At 59.5% G+C, this 18,935-nt stretch overlaps 1 protein-coding gene across 5 annotated transcripts in view; it reads right to left on the bottom strand.

The window, feature by feature from the left end:
- Positions 1 to 18,415, bottom strand: part of RAPGEF1 (Rap guanine nucleotide exchange factor 1) — a 110,119-nt gene extending 91,704 nt beyond the window's left edge. For all 5 annotated transcript variants that reach the window (XM_040963743.1, XM_040963744.1, XM_040963747.1 and 2 more), the window contains exon 1: positions 18,320 to 18,415. In XM_040963743.1, the coding sequence (XP_040819677.1) occupies positions 18,320 to 18,380 (61 nt within the window). In that variant the 5' untranslated portion in view covers positions 18,381 to 18,415. The remainder of the gene's footprint in view (positions 1 to 18,319) is intronic.
- Positions 18,416 to 18,935: the final 520 nt, after the last annotated feature.

Raw genomic sequence — 18,935 nt, 5'->3', positions numbered from 1 at the left:
AGTTTGGTCCTGGCTGGGAGCTGCTACTTCTTAGCTCAAGGCTCCCACATCCCTAATAGTGTTCCCATGAGAAAATGTAGCCCAAGTTCCAAACATTAACTTACAGGCATAATAAGCTTTCAGACTGAGCTGGGCGCCATGGTCCAAGCGCTTCTCAGGAAGGTGCCACGCCCCCTAAAGTCAGGACTCCCAACAGGAGGTGGGGGTGGGATGGCCGTCCAGCTCAGAAAGGTGTCTTTTCTGAGTCATCCCTCAAGGTCAATGTGCTTGTAATGCAAACCCGGCAGGTGACCCTTGCTAGTTCCCATCCCAGGAAGATGGGACAAAGCAGAAGCGAGCTGCTACCCCAGCAGGCTCGCTGCAGAGCTGGCGGTGCAGTCCCCAGGCCCCGGGGATGTGTGCTCTGCTCTGACCACGTGTTGCCCAGGTCTGACCACGCGTTGCCACTCAGTCCTACAGCCATCACACACCCCAAAACACTCCAGAGGGACCCAAGGGCACTAGGACACTTGCAAGGTAATCTCCAACAAGCCCCTTCCCCGTTACAAGGTCTACGTGTTCAGTGAGGGAGCCAGCCTCAGCCCGACTCCTTGGGACCCAAGCAGGCAGGAGAGTGGGAAGGGGCTCACTCTGGAGCATAGCTGCCTAGGTTGGAATCTCTGAGCGTGGGAACTTCCTGGAGGGTAACTGCAAGAGAAACTTCACCTTGCTTAATCTTATTTTTTCAAAAGATAAGATGCACACAATGATGCCACCACTTCACAGAGCAATTAGAGGTCAAATCAAATCAGATGTATTGCAAAGCGTTGGCAAATGGGCAAGTCCTCAGTAAGGAAGAGCCACTACTGCTGTGTTCTGTGATTGCCTGTAACGTCCCAGCTTCAGGTCCTGTGTGCTAGGGCAAAGTGGCATGACCTCTCCGGCCACCCAGGAAGAGCGCCGATCACCGGTCCCCTGGGCGCGAGTCAAACGCTTGCACTGTAGGAAGTGCAATTTTTTTCATTGTGGAGAGCAATGTTAGCCAGATGTAATATTGTGGCTGCTAATGCTTGAAACTTTGCATAGGCTGTGTCCCACCACGCGCTCGCTGCTCGGTGCAGAGCGGGCTCAGGAGGGATGCTGGAGGGCCTGGCTCACTTGGTGAGGGAGATTTGAGACAAGCTCAACAGGCTCAGGACCGAAGGCCTGTGGGGGCCAGGAAAGGGCACAGTCACCTCTCAGGCGCTCGGACAGAGGCGGGTCGGGGGAGTACGCAGGAGCTGACAAGGAGCTTTGTGTATGGAATTGGTCTGCTGGGAGGAAAGCCTGGCGCTGGTCACTTCCCTCCTGGAGAAAATACAACAATACGAGGAAGCGCCAAGCACTGTGGGAATGCTCCAAGCCGGAGGCCCAGCCCGGCACAGAACGCAAACAAGGGCAGGGCAGGCTGGCTGAGCACTGCACCAGAAATTCGGGGAGCCCCTTCTCTGGGCCCAGCCCTGGTAGAGGCGTCCTGTTGAGGTGTGCTGCAGGAAAGGCAGGGACTCTGGCAGGACAGCCTCACACGCTGACTGCTCAGGGAATGTCACCACGGAGGGATCCTGGCTGCTCCCAGGAGCACCTACGTGGAGAAGACCCGGAGGCTCGCCGACGTGCCAGCCCCAGGTAGCCCGTCCACTCTGGGCTCAGCGGAGTTAAAGAGCGGGCAGGAATAGCCCAAGCAGAAGGGCTGAGAGCCACACAGGCAAAAGCCCAGGGAGGCCCAGGCACTGCAAGTTCGGCTGCTGCTGGCAACATCAACATCCCATAGGAACTCTGTTTAAGTCTTTTTTTTTTTTTAAGATTTATTTATTTTTATTGGAAAGCCAGATATACAGAGAGGAGGAGAGACAGAGAGGAAGATCTTCCGTCTGCTGGTTCACTCCCTAACTGACTGCAATGGCTGGAGCTTAGCCGATCCAAACCCAAGAGCCAGGAGCTTTTTCTGGGTCTCCCACGTGGGTGCAGGGTCCCAAGCCCTTGGGCCGTCCTCGACTGCTTTCCCAGGCCACAGGCAGGGAACTGGATGGGAAGCGGGGCCACAGGGATTAGAACTGGTGCTGATATGGGATCCTGGAGTGTTTAAGGCGAGGACTTTAACCACTAGGCTATTGCGCTGGGCACAAGCTCCATTTAAGTCGTAGCTACTCCACCTCTGACCCAGCTCTCTGTTGCCATGCCTGGGAAAGCAGTGGAAGACAGCCCAAGTGCTTGGGCCCGCGATACTCACCACCTGAAGGCCTGGATGGAACTCCCAGCTTCTGACTTTGGCCTGGCCCAACTCTACTGCAGCCATTTGGGGAGTGAACCAGCAGATGGAAAATCAATCAATTTCTTCTCTCTCTGCCTTCCAAACACATTAGTTTAGAAATGATCCGGCGGGCCTGGCATGATAGCCTAGTGGTTCAGGTCCTCGCCTTGCACGCCCAGGATCCCATATGGGCGCCAGTTCTAATTCCAGCAGCCCCGCTTCCCATCCAGCTCCCTGCCTGTGGCCTGGGAAAGCAGTCGAGGACAGCCCAAAGCTTTGGGACCCTGCACCCGTGTGGGAGACCCGGAAGAGGCTCCTGGCTTCGGATCGGCATAGCATCGGCCGTTGCGCTCACTTGGGGAGTGAATCATCGGACGGAAGATCTTCCTCTCTGTCTCTCCTCTCTGTATATCCGCCTTTCCAACAAAAAAAAATAAAAAATAAATCTTTAAAAAGAAAAAGGAAGAAATGACCCGCTGTCCCCTGGCCCCCGGGCGCCTGAGGGGCTGGCTAAGCCAGTGAGCTCCTTTTGCCGCAGCTTGCAAGTCCTGAAGCGCTTCAGAAGGCAGTCCAACCCGGCCTGACGTGGTAGGGAAGTGTGAGAACGACTTCGGGGAGGCGATCCGCAAGGTGTCACAGAGCCCACGACTGCATACAGCCAGGGATTTCCCATAGCCAGCCCGCGGCCGAGTCTGCAGGGGCAGCGTCAACAGCAACCCCAACCCCACTGAGCACTGACCCTGGATCTCAAACAAGGTCGCTTTGTTCCTCTGCACGGGCAGGCCCAGCAATGACCCGTGTAAGAAATGGTCAAGTCCTTGGTTGCCCCAAGCTAGCTGGGCAGGGACGGGACTCTGAAGAGCGACTGGGTTTCCAGCACATCCGTAGCCCCCCCAGAGGGCAGGGAGGGGCACGTGGGGCACATCCTTTTGAGGAAGTTGCTCATTGCAGTTCAAAGTCATGACTGGGCCAGCAACTAAGTCCAGGCAACCTAAACCCCTGTGCTACAGACAGAGGCCCTGGTACTACAGAGTGAACAGACATACTGCTCTGCCACTCTCTTCCTGGCATCTGGAACACTCAGGAGTGTGTGCAGGCCGCTTCCTACACTCCCGGTGCGTGCCGGACACCTGTGGGGCAAGCCTAGGCCCCAGGCACCCATCTCTCCTCCCACTCCCCCGGCTCAGTGCCAGGAGCTGACGTCTGCTGGCCAGGGCAGAATTTGCACGGCCTTCCTCTCCCGTGACTCACACGAAACCTTCCAGTGGACGTCTAGCTGTCTCCCAGTGGGCATGCACACAGGGGTCCCCCCATCCCGGCCTCATGTGGATGGGGGCGTCTACAGAGGAAACACCCACCCTGGCACAGGCACCAGTGTCCCATCTCATCCACACTCGGCACCCAGGCTCCTCTGCCTGCTGCCCTTCACGCCTGTCGCTTCCCCAGAAAGAGGGAGAACCAACCACGGTGTGCACCTCCACACTTTGGTCAAGCAGCACTCCCGAGCTGTGGTGATGCACAGTACCCTCCAGGAGCGAGCCTTGGCCCACCTCCAACGTGTACTTACTAGTCATTAACAAAAACTAGTGAGCTTCCAGGATGGCCCAAACACTACTCTGGGCTTTGCTGGAACAGCGGCTGACAAGCAGCTTCCCTACTGTAAGGGGGAACACCACAAAAAGCCATGCAGCCCTGGGACACGCTCTGTGTGTCTGTGCGGGAGCCGCAGCCCAGAGGTGAGACAGGAGGCTGGGGAGCAAGCAAGGGGCCGGGCAGACAGGTGCCACAGGCTGCGGCAAGGAGAGAGGAGGCTGGGGAGCAAGCGAGGGGCCAGGCAGACAGGTGCCACAGGCTGTGGCACGGGCTTGGCATTTGACTCACACGTGGTGGAGGCCAGTGGTCAGCTCTAAGCACGGCCAACTTGATCTATCTACACCTTGACTGCTGGATGAAGACTGGTCGTCAGTGAGGCCAGAGTGGAGACAGAGAACCCAACACTTCAGGGAGGAGAGGCAGTGGCTTCCACGGAGCAGGCACTAAGGGTGGTCAGAGCCGGGACTGACCCAGTGATAACCCAAGGGGCTTAGCGATGGGTCAGCAGAGAGCAGTCAGGATGAGCCAAGACCACCAGAGGGGGTCAGAGAGGAATTAAATACTGTGAGGGGCAACCTGCGGAGTCTGAGTAGAGGGGAAGCTGGGGACCCCAAGAGCTCTGCTGTGCTCCACTCCAAGTTTACGCTGAGGAGTCAGTGCTATGGCATAGCACGTAAGCCTGCTGCCCACACGGACAACAAATGGATTCCCAGATATGAAGCTGCCTGCTAGCATGCCTGGGACATCGGGGGAAACGGCCCAGGGAGCCGGGTTCCTGCACCCACATGGGAGACCTGGATGAAGTTCTAGGCTCCTGGCTTTGGCCTGACTCAGCCCTGGCCACTGAGGCCCTATGGAGAATAAACCAGCAGATGGGTGATCTCTCTGCCTCTCCCTCTCTGTAACTCTGCCTTTCTAATAGATAAATCTAGCGAGGGCTTCAGGAGGTGGAGTGTCTGGAGGTGACAGGGAGGCTCCACTGAATGGGTTAGTGCCCCTGTGAGATAGGATGCTCTGAGTCCAGGGCAGGAGGCCCCCGCCAGAGCCGGGAGAAGCAACACCAGATGTCGCAAGCCTCTCTGCGACCTGCCACGAGGAGCCCAGGCCGACCAAGACAACACCGAGAGGACCAGCCAGGCAGGCGGCCGGCACTCTGCTGCAGGGAGAGCCAGGTGCAGCCAGTACATGCCTGCCAGGAAGGACCACAGTTTAGAGGGCTCAGTGCCACGGGACCAGGCTGCCCAGAACAAGATCAGAGACTCAGTCCCAGGGAGTTCAACACACAGAAAGGCGGAGTGGAATGTGCAGCTCGGGGGGCAGCCAGGCAGTGTGAGAACACCACCTCTCTTCCACACTGGGAAAGTGTGTGGCTTTCAACAGGATGTAAACTCCGCAGTCCCATTATCTTCAAATTCCCAAAGCTTAACTTGCCAACGCCTTCCTTATCATGATCCCTGATTAGTTAGCTCACATCCCAAGGCCCAACACGCGTTACAACGGAGACTCATCAGGGGCTTGCTTCAGCACAGCTTGTCTGGCCACCTTCTTATCAGTGCTAACTAGACCACAGCTGTCTGTCTTAATACCCTGAACACACCACCCATCATGTACTAGGGGCAGAGGTGTCAAATGGCAATTTTCTTGTTTACTCATGTTTATGCTATTAAAAGTGACTGTGGGGCCTGGCACGGAAGCCTAGTGGCTAAGGTTCTCGCCTTGCACACGCTGCGGGGATCCCATATGGGCGCCAGTTCTAATCCCAGCAGCTCTACTTCGCATCCAGCTCCTTGCTTGGGGTCTAGGAAAGAAGTCAAGGATGGCCCAATGCCTTGGGACCCTGCACCTGCGTGGGAGACCCGGAAGAAGCTCCAGGTTCTTGGCTTCAGACTGGCTCAGCTCTGGCCACTGCGGCCACATGGGAAATGAACCAGTGGACAGATCTTTTTCTCTCCTTCTCTCTGTATATCTGGCTTTCCAATTAAAAAAAAATCTAAAAAAAAAAAAAAAAAGATGTTTAAATGTATTTATTGAGAAATGGAGAGCACGCACCAGCTGGAGCAGGGCCAGGCTGGTGCCGGGTTCCATGATCTCAACCGAGGTCTGCAGGAACCCAGCAACCTGACCGCCCTCAGCGCTGGTGCTGGAGAGGAAGGGAGGTGTCTCAGGCAGCGCCTCCACCGCGGGGCCAGCTTCCCGCCCCTGTGAATTGCTTCTGAAATCGTACTTCCCCACAACTTGAGGGATGGGAACGTGGGAACCAGCAGATGCCACAGAGAAAACGGAACCGAAACCAGATTGGCCTGGCCCTGTAGTGGACTCCGTGGGCTTGAACCTGCACTGGAACTAGACCCATTTCTGAAACAGTCCCCGAAGGCAAAACCAGACCCTTGCCAAGACTACTGGGGGAAGAGTTCTCCGTGACCACTCCACACCAGGACACTGCTGAGGGGGCCGGGAGCACCACCCCATCTGTCAGACCACAAAGCGACCGCCCAGGGATGTTCCTCGGGTCCAGAGATGAGCTCTGAGGCCAGGGCGGAGGAGAACATCACGGCATGGAGGTGTGGGGCGCGCCTTCATCAGAGGCGGAGTCTGGCTCCCAGCAGGGCTGGGTCGGCAGGAGCCTGACTTACTTTCAGATCACAGACATCTGTCACCGTGACCCATGCGCGTCCAGCAGGCTGTGTTCCTGCAGCCAAGACCACCACGGCTGCCTACGCCCACCAGCCAAGGGCCATGCGGACAGCGGGGGAGGGGGACGCCCCGGCAGTGATGTCACAGCACAACCAACTACGTGTGAGTTCCTTGTGTGACGTCTGCACGAGACAGGATCACCCAGCAGGAACGTCCTGGAACCTACCCTGTCCTGAGCCGCCCGCGGCTGCGTTCTTTTTGCAGTTTAACCTCTGAAATAAAGGTGTTATCTTAGCCTTTACCCTGCTAATAGGTTCTCCTTTCCATTTCCTGAGAACTGCCAAGTGAATCAGTAAGAAGCCTTACATGGTGTCAGTGTCCTAGTGTCAAGGAGGGAACAAAGCAAACCAGCCCCAAGCCCACACACACTGCTCTAGCTGGGAACAGAGCTGGGTCACTGATACCCCTGGGGCCGTCTCACACAGACACCACTGCACCCAACAGGGCTGCCAGCCAGCACCTGCCCGGAGGGGGCCTCCATCTCCCCCTCCTCCCCTCCTCCACAATGTGGCTGACAGCCTGGGATCCTGTCACGGGCATCTGTAGCATCAGATCAGGTGCCAACCATGGGGCGGGAGCCTGACAGCCAGCATGCACTGTGCAGTGACCATGGGTCCCGTGCCCACCAGGGGCTCAACTGAACCAGGCAGTAAGGGCCCAAGATGGGTGTCAGCGCAGGTGTGGCACAGATGAAAGCGCAGTGCACTGGGGGTCAGGAAGGGGGAGCCGTGGGCAGCTCCCCAGGAGGTCCCTGGAAGACCCCAACCCAAGGAAAAGCTTCGGGTCATGCAACCACCTCTGGGCTCACCTTGGCTGAACAGCTTCCTACGGCCCCAACAGGCTGTACAGAGGCCCTGAGGATGTCCTGCCAGCCTTCCTGGTTCATCTCCAGTCTTCCTCCCAGCCCAGAAGTGGGGCATTAGGCAGAGCTCGTTTTACCATCAGCAGGTTACCTAGCAACACACCAGCCAAAGTCATATTGACATTGTGGTGCTACCACAATCACCCACATCCAGAACGGGCCCACCTTGCCCACTGAAGCTCTGTTCAGCGCAGCAAGAACATTCCAGAGCTCTCTTTTCCCAGCCTGGCAAGCCCCGCCTCATCCTCCACCTCGGTGATCCAGACTTCTTGGGGTGGCTCCCAGGGAATCCCACAGACTGGCTCTTGGTGACATAACATCCTCTAGGCTCAGGGGGCCAAGCAGGTGGTAGGGCTCTCCCCTCATCCCTTTTAAAGGCTGAGGAGCAGGTCAATATTGCCCACTGTGCTGGCTGCTTCAAGGACCCTCCCAAGCTGCTGCCCAGGGCTGCCAGGGGGACAGCCAGATTCTAACTCCAGGCCACTGAGATCTTACTGTTAGGAACGCAGGTGCACTGATGTTCGCGGGCACGCCACTTTCACTTCTTTTTGGCCGACACCCAGAAATGTACTGCTGGATGAGGTGGTGATGTTAGTGTTCGGTACCTCGCGGGTGACACTGCCACCCTGTCCTACAGCAGTTGCACCGCTCCACACTGCCAGCCAGAGCGAGGGCACCAGGGCGCCTGCACACCTCCCACAGTCCTCGCGAGCTGCAGCGTGGCTGGAGGCCCCGTCCGTGGGGCCAGGGGCGGGCGCTCCACGAAGGCCCAGTGACGGCAGAGCAGTTTCCTGTGGCTGCTGGCCCTCTACTGATCCCTTCCAAGGAAATGCCCATCTCTGTCCTTTGCCCCTTTTTAAGGATTGGCATTTGCTATTTTTGTGTTGTTGTTGTTGTTATCTACTTCCAGGAAACCAAGGTCAGATTCTCATCCAGATAAACAGCTACCATGGCTATGCAATGGACTACTCCGCAACAGAAGAGGCAAGCTCTGACGAAAGCCTGGTGACTCTGGCAGCCGACCTGCAGCTGACTACTTGGTTGGGGTAATCTCGGAGAGGCAAGCGGGCGGAAGTGGAGAACACCTCAGCGGCTGTCAGGAAGAGCAGGAGTCCCCCCAAGGTGGTGGAGTTGCTGCTTCCTGGCTGAGGCAGCACTTCCAGGTGTCTGCACCCCTCCCCCAGCCATGTGACCGTATGTCACCTACAAAGCATGACACCAGCAGCCACCACGCACCGCCTCCTCAAATCCCCATGAAACCTGAGGCCACGGTCGCTTCTCTCCCCAGACCAAATAGGCCTGGAGACCCTGGGGACTCTCCCCGGGGGCCGACGGGTCCTCGCCTGTCACACAGCGGCAGACACACACAGATGGCAGGAACCTGGGGACAGCAGACCCCCAGCAGACCTGCAGTCTGAAGAAGCCGGGGAGTCTCTGTTCCAGGTCCAGGTCCTCAATCTACAGCGGGGCCCAGGAAGGGGCTGCGGCCAGCCCTGGGCAGTGCCGGGCACAACCCTTGGCCATCACCCCACAGCTCCATGCGTGGATGGCACAGTGCCTCACCCTGCCGGTGACGCCTTTGCCAACACGACTTCCTCAGGGCCAGGTGCTTTTCTCCCGCTAACCTGGGGCTGGGGAACTGGGGGTTCCCTGTAACACAGGACTAAAATGGAGGCCACACCCCCAGTCCATTTCCTGTGTCGGCACACAGGAACCCCATCTGCCACCCTGCATATTTCAGATCCTCAATGGCAAGGCCAGGGCACACGGGAGCTGCAGCCTGGGGCCGCACGCTCTGAGGCGTTCCCGACAAGCTGGGGCAGGGGCACAAACAAGGGTGGCTGTGCTAACGGCCCGAGTGGTTCTTCAGCTCCAGGACCTGCCGAGGAAGGAAAGCAGAAGGGCTCCCTGGGCTCCGGGCTCCCTGCTCTGGGAAGTGAGAAACAGAACTGCACGCACCTGCTCTCATGGCTGGGCCGGCGGAAGCCCAGGAGAGCACGGGCTAAGGACGGCTGCGCACACACGGCACGTCCGAGTTCATCTTAACTACAAACAGTAATCAGGGGAAGAGCAAGGGTGCGGGACCACGGATCACCCTGCCCGGATGGCTTGCAGCATTTTTTCTTAAGTTGGCTTATTTATTTGAAAAGTAGAGCTACAGAAGACAGATACTCACACACACATTCTCACACTCACACACAGAGTCCCCAACTACTCCTCCACTTCCCAAACACCCATGCAGGGCTGGGTCAGGCCCCATCCGGGTCCCGAGCACTTGTGCCATCACCTGCTGTCCGGCAGGACACGCTGGCACAAAGCTGGGAGGGAAGCAGGGCACCAGGACACTGTCAGTCTGACATGGCACATGGACATCCCCAGGGGCTCGACCTTCTGGGCCGCGACGCACACCCCAGTCTGAACAAGTGACAAGCTTAAGTGACGGCTCCACCCCAGAGCCAACGGCTGAGCTGACCCCGAGAGGCACCCGACAAGGAGAGACTGTCCTAAAAGCAGCGTCTTTTGGGACAAAGTCACCTCAGACACTACATCTCGGGGTGGGTCTCCCTGTGCAGGTGGCTCAGCCAGCTCAGGACGTTGCCTGGTCCACCTGCACACCCTGGGCCTGTCCCGCAGCTGTCAGCAAGTGGCGCCTGCTCCTCCCGCACACAGCCTCTGCACGGGTCTCTGCCTTAGCCGTGGACATCCCAAGGCCCCTGACACCCGGCCTGCCCCCAAGCAGAGAGCAGCAGACTGACAAAGGACAGTCTCTCTTTGGCCACAATCTTTGAGATTGGCCACAATCTTTGAGATGTGGCCAAAGACCTCCTTTCCTCCAGGAGTGCGAGGCCTCAATGTTTCTTGCTGCATGGTCACACCTATCACAAAATGGTCACTCTAAGGCAGAAAAGGGTCTTTGGCAAGCACACGAGCTGAGTATTCCTTCCATGTAGAGGCTGCCAAAGCATGCGTGGCACTGCCTCAACGACCCTGCTTAGTCCTGACTGCCGCTGTTCAGAAGGGACCAGGGACTTCCAAGAGACACCCATGGGTCCAGGGCATGGGTGAGGCCCGAGCTCAGCAGGCAGTCTCCTGACCATCTCGGCAGGCTGCCTGGCGCTCAGCGGTGCGGGCTGGCTGGCTGGGTGGAACTACCCTAACTCACAAGGGCCACTTCCCACTTCCGCACCATCTGCGAGAGGCTTCTCTGGAACAAATATGTGTGCAGTATTCTTAGCAAATGTGCTTTTTAGGCTGCTTTTACGATTGAGAAACCAGAAACTGCTTCATAAATCTGTAGGCAGATGTGGGGTTACTGTACCAGTCCCACGGGGCGTGTGGAAAGCCCCAGGGGAACCCCAAGGTGCAGTGGGAGGGCAGCGAGAGCCATGTGGCCGGTCACCATCCCCCTGCCCCAGCTACCAGAGGAGCACACCCGGCCAGGCCCCTCACCACAGGGACAGGACGAATTCAACCCTGTGCACAGCCAGACACACCTAGCACCATGCCTGGCTTGGGACCACCTGGGATGCTGGCACCTTGCATCACTGTGTCTGAGTCCAGCATCTTGCTCACGCACAGCCTGGCCACGGTGCCTCGTGTCCCTGGGTCCCTGCCATCCACGTGGGAGGCCTGATGCAAGGCCCCGGCGCCTGGCGTGCCTGGCTCAGCCCCGGCTCTGGCAGCGTCTGAGAGGGAACCAGTGGATAAACGCAAGCTTGCTCTTACACTCGCTTGTGTTCTTTCCTGCCTCAAATATATAAAATGATCTTTAAAACAAACACACAAAAATCAACATATCAGGAGCTGGTCCACAGTGTGGTGGAGGAAGCACTGCCTGCAGTATCACAGGGACCCTGGTTCGAGTCCTGGCTATTCCACTTCCTATCCAGCTCCCCGCTTACGGCTTGGGAAAGCAGCAGACGATGGTCCGAGAGCTTGGGACCCTACGTCCACATGGGAGACCCAGAGCAAGCTCCTGGCTCCTGGCTTCAGAGCCACCCAGCTCGGGCCATTGCAGCCAATTAGGGAGTGGGCCAAAGGGGAGAATCACTCTCTCCAACTCTGCCTTTCAAATAAAAACATTTTTAAAAAAGAAACCTCAACGTGCCCAAGTTCCCAACTACCAAAGGCAGGATTTCTGAAATGAGTTCTATCCACCCCAGTTGTGACGTGTCATCCAGCCTGAAGCAAGGCTCCTGGTGCCCCTCCCCTGACCATCGGGGGCCCCGCGTCTGGGTGGCCTCACAGTGGACTGGGCCCTGGACACGTGGAGGCTCTTTCCAACACAAGTCACAGCAGGGAAGAGGATATCAGCAGAACCAATGAGAACAAAGAGAAGTGTGGTAGGCACGGGGACTTTGGTCCTAGCTTTGCCCCGGCTTGGTCAGCGACCACAGGAATCTCGGCGAGTCCAGACCTCAGAAAGCAGCACTGTCTCTGGGGACTGGGGACAGTGACTGGGTCCTTGTGCCCAGCGATCAAGCGAGACCACACGTGTGACATGCACAGGCCCCAGCCTGGTACTGCATTTGTATTTAGTATTGAAAACAGGGTCGGGAGCAGCTGACTCCAGGGCTCATCCACAATCCTCTATTTACTCACAGCCACTTGAAGGAGACCAGGCTCACAGCATGACCCACAAGCAGCAAATAAATGCCACCAGTGTTCCCAGCAAGGGCCACGTCTGTGGGTCTGCCCGCCTAGCTGGGGCGTCCGCTCCACCGGGCTTCAGCTGCCCTCTCTCCTCCCACAGCTCTCCCCACCCCCGCTCTCGAGCATTCCTGCTGGCCCGCTCCTGCTCTAGCTGTGTGCCACACTTGTCGGGCCCAAGAGCTTCAATTTTCACATGTGATCAAGCGAGCACCTGGCATGTGCCCCGAGGCCTCTAGGATCCAGAGCTGGCCAGGGGTGGCCCGTGGTACAGCAAGTTACACGGCTGCTCATGCACTTGGGATGCCAGGCTCCCCTAGCAGGTGCTGGTCTGAGGGGGGCATTCTGTGGGGCAGCGCCTGAGGGCTCCAGTGTCTGGAACCCCATCACCCAGGTGGGCCTCGCTGGAGTTCTGCTCTCCTGGCTCCAGCCTGGTTGTGGCAGGCACAGTCGCCTCCGAGGGACCAAGGTGAGCAAGTGTGAGGTGTTTCGGGTTAGGAAGTGGCAGTCCAGGACCCGGGTCAGAGAGAGAGAGAGAGAGAGAGAATGTTAAGCCAGAGCCTGAGGGAGAGCAGCAGCGGCGAAGAGGAACTGTGACCACCCGATGCCTAATTTCCAACCCACTCCACAAGCCTCTTCATTTTCTCATTTCTTGGAGGGGACAACACTCGAAGGGGGGCCGGGAACGCAGACAGCCAGGGCACCCCGCCGCGCCCAGAGCACGCCCTGCTCAGCGTCAGTGAAGGGCAGGCAGTCAGAGCGCTCAAAGCTAAACGGGAGGGAAAAAAAAAAAGATCAGGACGGGGTCTCTGTCATGGATTCCCGGCGGGCGCAGGCTGGGCAAAGCTGGCCAGGGAACGTGAGCACAGTTATAAGCCTCCACGCAGCATGAGCGTGCCCAGAGTCCCTCGCTCCTGTGCGAGAGCACCGCCGAACGCAGACTGCACACGCCAGGTGAGACGCGCTGCCGCCATCCCGGAGGCGGCAACTCCGCTTCCCACAGCTCACGGCGCTCCAGGAACCCAGCCTCGGTCTCGTCGCTGGTTTCACGGACTACAGCACTCACAAGTGTCTCCGTAAGGCTCGCTGGCCACTCACAACCGGCCGAGGCTACAGACGGACACGTGCGTGCCACAAGAACGTTGACTAAACTCACACGTGCTTCTAGAAGAGCCATCACCGCCTGCGTGCCACGCGCAGTGCAGCAGCATGCCTACAGGGAGCGTGGAGTCCACGGACTACAGAAGATTCCGTTTGTTGTTTTTCATACTTGCCGAAAAGAAACTGGAGCTTTGATTTCTGAATGAGATAAACGGTATCCTCCCCTCCGTGTGCCTGTCTGGGACCTCTGCTCCGAATGTGCTAAGAGGAGGCGCAAAGGCAGAGGCGGCTGAGCCCCGGGAAGCACACTGCACCCCGCCCGCGCAAGGCGTGAGGAGCCGCCAGGGCCTCTGCTGGCTTTCCTGTTGCCAGGTACCTAAGGGAACTCCCGGCGAGAAGGCGTGGGGGGCACCTGCTGCTTAGAAAACAAGAGCAAGTAATAAAGCAAACAGGAGCGTCCCCCCTTCCTGGCACCGATGCAGAAAATGAGGCTCCGAAAAGCAGCAGGCTCGCCATGGACACAGCACCACACGGCCAGGAGCCGGGGATGATGGCCGCCCAGGTGACAGAGCTCTCTACCCAGCACCTGTGGGTACGTCCCTGGGAGCCAGTGCGGGCCAGTCAGAGGACACCTGTGGCAGGTGTTGTCCATGTGTCATGTTCTTATGGCAGAGGCGGCACACACAGCCAGCCCAGCCTGTGAGGCCATCTGAGGTCCAGGCTAATTTGGGACGTGGTTTTTCTGCGAGTTCATATGTGACTCATGTTCACAGGCCCCTATCGGGTCTCCTGGCTGCAAAGAATCCCATTCAAGTGGCCTCTGCGAACAGCTGCTCTCGGGGGCCGGGGAGCAGGCAGTTGCCGTTGTTGGGTGTGTGATTTTTGAGGGTGAAAACAAACAAAAACCCACTCAGGCCTGTGTCAACATGACGTCTTACCTTACCTCTGCACGGCATTCATGAGGTGCACACGGGGCACCCAGGTGACCAGGGGACTCAGCTGGGCTCCACTGAGCCGGCAGCTCTTCCCCTCTGACACCAGAAGACAGAAAGTGACCACATGGCTACCAATGAACAGACCCGACAAGGCCACAGGGGTGCAGGGGCACAAGGGAGTCAGGGGCGCAGAGGTACAGGGGCATGGGGGTGCAGGGGAGTCAGAGGCACAGGGGCATGGGGGCACAGGGGCGCAGGGCACAGGGGCATGGGGGCGCAGGGGAGTCAGGGGCATAGGGGAGTAAGAGGCACAGGGGGCACAGGGGAGTCAGGGGCGCGGGGGAGTCAGGGGCGCAAAGGTGCAGGGGCTGCAGTCTTGTACAAGTTACCCAACTTGCTGGTGCCCTGGCCACCATCAGGTGCAAACAGGGAGGCTATCCTTGTACAGCCCTGAGGACCATGTGGACTGGCGGTCTGTGGATGGGTCCTGGAAGCCGTAGCCATCAGGGTCAGGCAGATGCCACCCCTGTACCGTGACCCAGGGCCCAGCCCAAGGTGCCCCAGCAAGTGTTGCAGGAGCAACGGGGCAGGCCTTGTCCCAAGGTCACAGGCCTTCACTGAGAACATTCTGACCACGGTAAGTCCCAAGGGGGTGGCCAAGGGGCGGGGGGTACTAAGTTGGAGTTTAAAGCTGATCAGAACACCCTCGCTGCCAAAAGAAAGGAATGTTTTGGCCATAAAGAAAATGTGCAGGTGCAGCTAACACTGTTTACTCTAAGATACAAAATGACAAGAAGTTACTACTAGGCCCCCAAGTGTCAATTTCCTTTCTATTCTAGAGGAACCGCACACACATGAACAAGACCAAGACCACTCACTGTGTGTGAACTCCCCCCAGGGCGCTGCGTGGGCCGTGTGCTGGGTGAGAGCGCCAGCATGCCCCCTCAGCCGCAAAGGCCCATGAGGAGGCCGCAGGCAGCTAGCACCCTGGCCAGAGGGCTCGGTAAAAGACCAACTTCTAGAAAGACTGTGGTTTGCTGAGAGCTCGGAGGGGAAAAGAACTATTTAAAAAAAAAAAATTTTTTACGTTTTTTTTTTTTTTTTTCTGAATTGTCACCTTCCCCAGCTAGATGGTAAGGCCAGGGAGGCAGAGCTCCAGGCCGTGGGAGGGGACCATCTGACGGCCACTGAAGCCCCCTCCTGTCCTCTGGCTGTGCCCCCGGCACCACTCGCACCCTCATCTGTCATAATGTGAATGTATATATATGCACAGCTCGCCACCCCGGCCACACTCACAGCCTGACCTCTCGTCACCTGCTCGGCCACCTTCGCGTGGGCTGCACCGGCTGAGCTCCCCACGGAACCCAACCAAACAGAAGCTCCATCAGCGCTCAGACTGACGGCACGGGGCACAGATATCGCCGCCCAGAGCAACAACCAACCAACCCTAGGGGCGGCGTGAGAGGCGGCCAGCTCAAACACCAGTGTCCACAGCCAGTGGGAGAGGTGGGCAATGACGACCACCACGTAACCCCTTTTAGGAACACGCGGGGGCTCAGACATGATCCATCTACAGACTGGACTCAAGCCTGCACCTGCTTCTCCACCAACTGCGAGACTCCGCCTGTATCACTTCAGAAAGACCACCAGAGCCCCACCACAGCCAGGCACGCCCACCAGACGGGGTGGCAAACCACCAGGACTAGGGCGCCCGTGTGAGGGCATAAAGGGGCCTCCCTGTGCAGCCAGAAAGCCCCCGGAAAGTCCACCCTCTGTCGGAGAGGTGATTACAAACACGTGCAAGCAGCACCCGCAGCTTCCAGGATCAGAAAACTCGAGCACCAGCTGGTGGCTGGGGGCCCGGCCCTGCCTCCCAGCACGCTCACCCACCACAAGGAGTCACTGTGGTCCACCCCAGGTCCTCCTTGGACCCCAACACTCCTTTGCAGACTTAACAAGTCTGTGAAAAACTCTAACAGGACCAGCCTTGTGGTAGCGTGGGTAAAGCCACCACCTGAGAAGCTGGCATCCCATATGGACACTGGTTTTTGTCCCAGCCGCTCCACTTCCGGTCCTGCTCCCTGGGAAAAGGAGCTCCTCCAGCTTGGTGGGAGACCCAGATGAAGCTCCCGGCTCCCGCTGTGGCCACCCGGGGTGGGGTCTTCCAACAGACAGTCTCTCTGTGCCTCTTCCATTCGCTTTCTAAATCTATAAGATTCTGGGCCCTGCGCGATAGTGTAGTGGTTAAAGTCCTCGCCTTGCATGTGCCGGGATCCCATATGGTCGCCAGTTCTAATCCCGGCAGCCCTGCTTCCCATCCAGATCCCTGCATGTGGCCTGGCAAAGCAGTTGAGGACGGCCCAAAGCCTTGGGACCCTGCACCCACATCAGAGACCCGGAAGAGCTCCTGGCTTCAGATTGGCTCAGCTCCAGCTGTTGCAGCCACTTAGGGAGTGAACCATTGGATGGAAGATCTTCCTCTCTGTCTCTCCTCCTCTCTGTATATCCACCTTTCCAATAAAAATAAATAAACCTTTAAAAAAGGAGAAAAATTCATGAAAATTAAAAAAAAAAAATCTATGAAAGATTCTAAGAAAGACAGAGGAAACCCGAATAGAAAATCCCGTCAGGAGAGTACAGTGGCCAGCAGCTGATGCCAACAGGCAGGGGCGCCCCTGCCGCAGGAGTGCCCCCACTTCCTCAGCAGGTGCAGGAGGCCTGGCTGGGATGGCCCTGACTTCAAGCAAAGCACCCACACTGGCTTTCCAACCTCAGAATGTCCTGCTGCGGCCACTTCCCCACCTGCCTTCCCTGGTCCCTTGAGCAGCCACACCCGGCCCCTTCCTCTCCATCCTGTCCCCTGTGGTCCCCTCCTCCACGCAAGACGCCCTAGCCTCACCCAGACACTGCCCCCTCAGAGCCCTCTCTGCCTGTGTCCACCCAGCAGGACCACTCTTGCAGCCTGGCATCCCAGGTATGCCCCCCGACTGCTGCTGTCTGCACCTGCCACGGCAGCCTCCCCGCAGAGGGCTCACACCTCCTCCTGCGTGGAAACACACAAAGGGCCCGAGGCCGGGGACGCTGCCAGGGGTAGGGCCGTGTCCCGGTGAGAGGCTGGAGCTGTGGACAGCAGCTAGGGGCACAAGAGGCTGTGCTCTGCGCCTCTGCCTCCCCGCCATCTCCCAGCTTTTGATAACACGCCCTAACGCGCACACACGCTACTCTTACAACCGCTGGTGGTGTTACTGCGCCAACCAGCCCTGCGGGTTCACCGCCAGCGTCACTCTCCGGGCACACATATTTCTGGAGTGCAGGATCCGCTGGGGTGGCAGCAGCGAGGAAAAGGCCCGAGGATTAGCCCCCCTCCGAAAGCCAGCCCCGAGGTCCTGGAGCCAGGGGGTCCACCCAGCAGGCTCTGGCTGGGGTGGGCTGCAAGAACTCCTAAGCCCCTCTGGGCCTGAAACACCGGGACCACCGCGCCCCGAGGATGGAGCAGGCAACACAGCGCAGGCTCTCACACACCGCAAAGCCTCCAGCGACGCTGCCTTCCGGGTGCACTGCAGAGCCGCCCCAGCCGGGTCAGCCCGGGCCACCCGCAGCCGCTTCCAAAAATCAACGCCATCGACCCACCCGCCCCGCTCCGCAGCCGCCTCCCAGTCTGGCTCCCGCAAGCGAGCTCCGGCTGCCAAGCTGAGCCGGCACCCACCCGGCACCTCGGGCCCCAGGGGTGCGGGGCGGAGATGGGGGGCAACCCTGCAAGGTGTCGCCGCTCCCTTATGCCCGGGGCCCCGATTCCCAGGGCGGGCAACACCCAGGTAACGCAGAGGCGCACAAAGAGCCGCGGCGGGGATCGCACCCCGAGCCCCGGGCCGGGCGACGGGGGCAGTCCGGCTGCACCCCGACACCTCCGGCCCGCTTCGCTCGGGCTTGCGCTTGTGCAACCCGAGACTCCCGAGCAAGGACGCCTTTCCGGGGCTCGCGGACCGCCCGCCTCCCACCAAGCCCGGCCCCGGAGCCCCGGGCTTGCTTTGGGGCCGTCTCCCCAGCACCACCGCCAGGCTCCCGGGCAGCAGTGGGGCCGCCACGGCCGCTCGGCGTCCCGGCGCGCCCAGGCCCCGGCTCAAGATGGCCCTGCCGGGGCCGGGCGCGCAGCGAGGCCGGGGCCTGGGCCGACCCGCTCGGCTGCTCCGGCCCCGTCTCGGCCCCGCGCCTCACCTGCTTTCTCGAGCTTGCCGGACATTTCCGGGCTGCGCCGGAGGCCGAGACCGCCGCTCATCGGGCCCCGGCCGGGCCGCTCGCCTCGGCCCTGGCTCGCCGCGCCTCAGCGCCGCGCCGGCATGGCGGGCTCCGCGCGGCCGCGGCCCCGTGCGCTCGGCCACCGCGCTCCAGCCCGCCCGCCCGCCGCGTCCTGCGCGCCCGCCGCCGCCGCCCGGCCCGCCAGCCTGCCAGCCAGCCGCCCGCGGGCACAGCGCCCCCTGCCGGCGCCCGCCGCGCCGCCACAGCGCCCCCTGCCGGCCCGGAGCCGGCCCGCGCGCGCGCAGCGCCCCCTGCCGGCCCGGAGTGCCCACGCCAGGGCCCGCTGTCCTGGGAGCCTGTCCTGAGTCTGGGATGCGTCCTCCTCTGAGCCACATGTGCCCTTGCTGGCCACCCACACCCTTCCTCTGGGGACCAGAGGCTGAGTGCCAGAGCCTGCCAAGCCAACACTAAGCAGGCTCCGCATCTTTTGCCAGCTGGGAACCTGTCCTGGTGTCTCTCCCACCCCATACACACCCAGGGACACCCAACCCTCCTTCCCTGGGTCGTCCACACCGGGACTTGGGTGGGAGTGATT

The sequence above is a fragment of the Ochotona curzoniae genome, unplaced genomic scaffold, assembly GCF_017591425.1.
Source record: "Ochotona curzoniae isolate NIBS_2020 unplaced genomic scaffold, NIBS_Ocur_1.0 scaffold_3208, whole genome shotgun sequence".
Taxonomy (NCBI): Eukaryota; Metazoa; Chordata; class Mammalia; order Lagomorpha; family Ochotonidae; genus Ochotona; species Ochotona curzoniae.
The sequence above is the reverse complement of the archived record's forward strand: the minus strand, read 5'-3'. Positions and strand labels throughout refer to the sequence as shown.